This window comes from Nestor notabilis, unplaced genomic scaffold, assembly GCF_000696875.1.
Source record: "Nestor notabilis isolate BGI_N333 unplaced genomic scaffold, ASM69687v1 scaffold16227, whole genome shotgun sequence".
In the NCBI taxonomy this organism is placed as follows: Eukaryota; Metazoa; Chordata; class Aves; order Psittaciformes; family Psittacidae; genus Nestor; species Nestor notabilis.
In genome coordinates this window covers 739-4578 of record NW_009936204.1, presented here as the reverse complement: position 1 = coordinate 4578, position 3840 = coordinate 739, and the positions used below count along the sequence as shown (strand labels likewise).

At 40.8% G+C, this 3840-nt stretch overlaps 1 protein-coding gene across 1 annotated transcript in view; it reads left to right on the top strand.

Moving 5' to 3' along the window:
• The window catches only part of IARS (isoleucyl-tRNA synthetase), a gene marked incomplete at both ends in the record, with an annotated part of 39317 nt that extends 36899 nt beyond the window's left edge, over positions 1 to 2418 (top strand). Inside the window, 2 exons of the mRNA XM_010018224.1 lie at positions 1152 to 1295; positions 2249 to 2418. Of these exons, the coding sequence (XP_010016526.1) occupies positions 1152 to 1295; positions 2249 to 2418 (314 nt within the window). The remainder of the gene's footprint in view (positions 1 to 1151; positions 1296 to 2248) is intronic.
• Positions 2419 to 3840: the final 1422 nt, after the last annotated feature.

Sequence of the window (3840 nt, the reverse complement as noted above, 5' to 3'; positions counted from 1 at the left end):
GGGGGGGGGGAGGGGTGTTGTTTTTTGTTTGTGTGTTTTGTTGGGGTTTTTTCATTGTTGTTTGGCTTTTGGTTGTTTGTTGGGGTTTTTTTGTGTTGTGGGTTTTTTTTCGTTTTTTTATTTCGTTTATAAGTTCAGAAGCATCCCTGGAACAAGGAATGCCACTTCTGCCCCTTTGAAATTGATTCAGATGAACTGATGGAAAATAAGCTTTGTAAAGCCTGGGCTCTGTGACATGCAAATAGGGCTGACATGGGATGAAAATCTGTTGGAAAGAGGTGACAGATGTGCCTGTTCTACATGTACAGGCAATGCACAGTCCTTACAAGAAGTTAAATTTACTAATTCTTCCTGGATTTGTTTTTTGTAGCAGAGTGGTGGTATTTCTCTATATCTTAAATGTTGTGGCTCTCATTACCTCTGCGACAGACAGGCTCACGTATGCAGTGCAGAATGCTGCCCTACATATTTAATCTGTGTTACAGAAACCTCATTAGCTTCTCAGCTGAGTGCTCTCATGGTGCTGGAGCTACTTCTAAAATCCTTTGAGATACAGGTCCTGTTTTGGGTCTGCTCTTCCACCTTCCAAATGCATGTGGCTGGGTTCATCTGCAGAATCATCAGCTCTTGTTGACATTAAACACAAACATTAGCGCAGAGGGTATTATTCATGAGCTGACCTGCCACTGATTTCACATGTATTGTTATCTCGAGTTGGATGAGGGAAATACCCTGATGTTGCATAGTAACACATACCCTGAGCTGCTTCAGCTAGGGAAGTCAGGGTGCTGGCAGAGCTTATCGGTCTTAATTTAATGAGATAGAAGTGGTTGACTTAATGAATAATTTCTTGCTTGTTTTAAGTTTTTAAACTATTTTTCTTGCCTTAGTGATCATATTGTATATTTATGTGCATGAGAGCTACTTTCCACAGCAGATGAAGTACTCTGTGTTGTTAAGAAAACAAAATCTTTCTGCACAGTTCCACTTTTTAAAATGGAGAAATGCTCTTTCCACAGGAGGGAATTGCAAGGAGGGTAACACTTCCACAGTGGAATCAGTAGTTAGAAGGACTCATTGCCTGCTAATTGAGTGAGACCTGGACCTCGGCTTTGCTGTAACGGCCTGACTGGTCTCGTTTTCTTTTTCAGAACTGCTAAACAAAACTGACTTGCTGAGTCTCAGTGGAAAGACTCTGCATGTGACAGCAGGGGCAGCACCTGCCCTGCCCAGCTCTGCCGAGGCTCTCCTCTGCCAGTACATCAATTTGCAGCTAATGAATGCAAAGCCACAAGGTGGGTAGGACACTGCTCCTCATTTGCAGGCTGAGGGTCTCGTGACACCATCACTCAGTGATGGAGATAAGTAAACATTTTCCTTTGTAGATGGTGACTTTGTTTTTTTCCTAATTTGCTTTCTAATAAACACAATCTTTATATGTAGCTTTTCTTCCTTTTTTCATAAAGGAAAAGCAGAGCCAGTTTGAGGTAAGTGCAGCATTTAAACAGGAGCCTTTCAGTGTTTTCCTGTTTCTGACCATGAGCTCACCTGTGCTGCTTATTTTAAAAGGCTGAGTCTAAACTGACCAAAAAAGAATGAGGCACCAACTCTTTATCAAGGCACTGTAAACCACCAGTGAAACATTTCTTAGTGCTATTTAAAAAGTAAATGAGTTGTATTATTAACCTGATCTGGGGTATAGATATGTGTATGTAATTCTGTTTCAGAGCAGTTAATGTTTTAACTTCTACTCTGAAACCTCACACTGGAACAGCTGTGGTGTTAGTAACTTGCTCTTAATCTCTGTCCTGTACAAGTCCTGTCTGGACTTTCCATGTAGTATCAGTTACTGACTCTACTGGGAACCTACTTGGGCCAAGAATATGTTTTTTACTGGGATTTGATCATCAGAAGGTGCTTTGTGAGCTTCTGCAGTTCTTAGTGGTTTGTGTGTCCTGTTGAGCTGTTTGGTGTTTCCCAGTCTCTAGGTTATCCTGTTGACTCATGTAAAGAATTCTGTAAAGTTTTCTTTGTCAAGGTGTTAATAATCACTTATGCTTCTGATAATTCTATACTTCTGTAATTCATTACCTCATTTACGAATATTTGTAAGTAAGTTGGTATTGGTATTGCTCAGCACTATAAAGAGAGATGAAATGGAAGATAAAATCCTAAATTTCAATTTTCCAACATAAATGAAATAATGCTGTTCCTCACCAATAGTGATTCAGCTGTTTCTCCTGTTCAGAATGTCAGAAAGGAACAGTGGGAACTCTTCTAATGGAAAACCCTGTTGGGAAGAATGGCTTGACATACCAAGGTCTTTTACATGAAACGGCAAAAGTCTTTGGGCTCAGAAGCAGGCGCCTAAAACTGTTCCTGGATGAAGCACAAACTCAGGGTAAGCACAGACTTGTGGTTTGCTTGTCCAAGGATACCTGGAAGTTCTTGTTGAAGAGCACCTAATGCAGCCTGACATCTAGTTTAACTACTAAATACACACTATTTACACATTGGTTTCTACTTTTGCCAGGTAATTCAATATTTATTTTGTAAAATCCGTTAAGCACACATACATTTAGAAATACAAAGTTCTAGTGCACTCCCTTCTTGAAAAGGCCAAGACAAGTTCTGTTGAAGTTTCTTCTTTCAAAATGGAAAGGTCACTCAGCAATGTAAATGGTAGTTACGTGCTGCTGTGACTAAGCAGAGAGCAAGTCTCCTCCCAGAAGTGAGTGAATCTAAAGTGTGAATATTTTAAGAGCCTGTTCGTGTTTTTTCTGTTACATTCATATTGTTGCAGGTATTTTTTCTCCTTCCTCTTGGAGAAGGCGAGTGGGTGGCAAAGAGTATTGGATCTATTTTAGAGTTGTGTGAGTAGGTCAGAGTTGGTTGGGTGCAGCAGCTGCAATTCATTCAGGATACCTGGGAAGCAGGAAGCTTTATCACATAGTCACAGATCTGAAATGTTAAAGAGTCTTCCAAAACTGCAGACAGATGGCAGGCTTAGAAACAGAAATCTCTGATTCATGAGACAGATAAAACTGAAGATGTAGCCACCTGTAGTGCTAATAAGTTGAACCCAAGAAAGATTTTGGACTTCATTTGACAGAAAGAATCAGTTGGAAACTGCATGGTAAAAACCACACGGGTATTTGTGTATTCAGCTCTTCAAATAAAACAATGCAAAGGATTCCGTCTCCTGTGAATCGCAGTGGCATGATTTACAAGTGGTTTGGGAGGGATACATGGCACTTACCCTTGAGTTATCGTATGCTGGGTTACCTGTCCAGAAGCTAGCCATCATGTTTAAACTAGTTACCTGATCCTAGGAATGGATGAATTCCTCAGGAAGTGCCCCTCACCTGATGAGGGGAGGAGGAGCAGAGCTCTTGTGTAGCTGTCCACAGCTGGGGTCACTTTGCTGTCCCCTGAGCTGAGGGATCCAAGTAGGGTAGGTTGGAACCAGAGCAAGTAAGGGGTGGGTGCTTTTGTTGTGGGTTTTAATTGGGTTTTATTTCATGTGACCTGAACTCTGTTTATTCAAAAGCCATTTTCTAAGTAAAGTGGATCTTAAATGTTGATGAGACTTTCCAGTGATAGCTTGAGCTAATACTAAAAATAATGTGCTAAACGGTGTTCGCAAACAGAGATCTGGAGACCATAGTGTTCAGAAACAGCATGAGGGTAAGAACCAAGTACATCAATGTCCTGGGTTCAGCTTAAACCATGATAATCAACCACACTTTATCTGCACACCCAAAAAATGGATTTATGTGTGAAACCTTGTGGACTTAAAATGTAGCCATTCAGGAGCAACTGATGCTATACACATTCTTG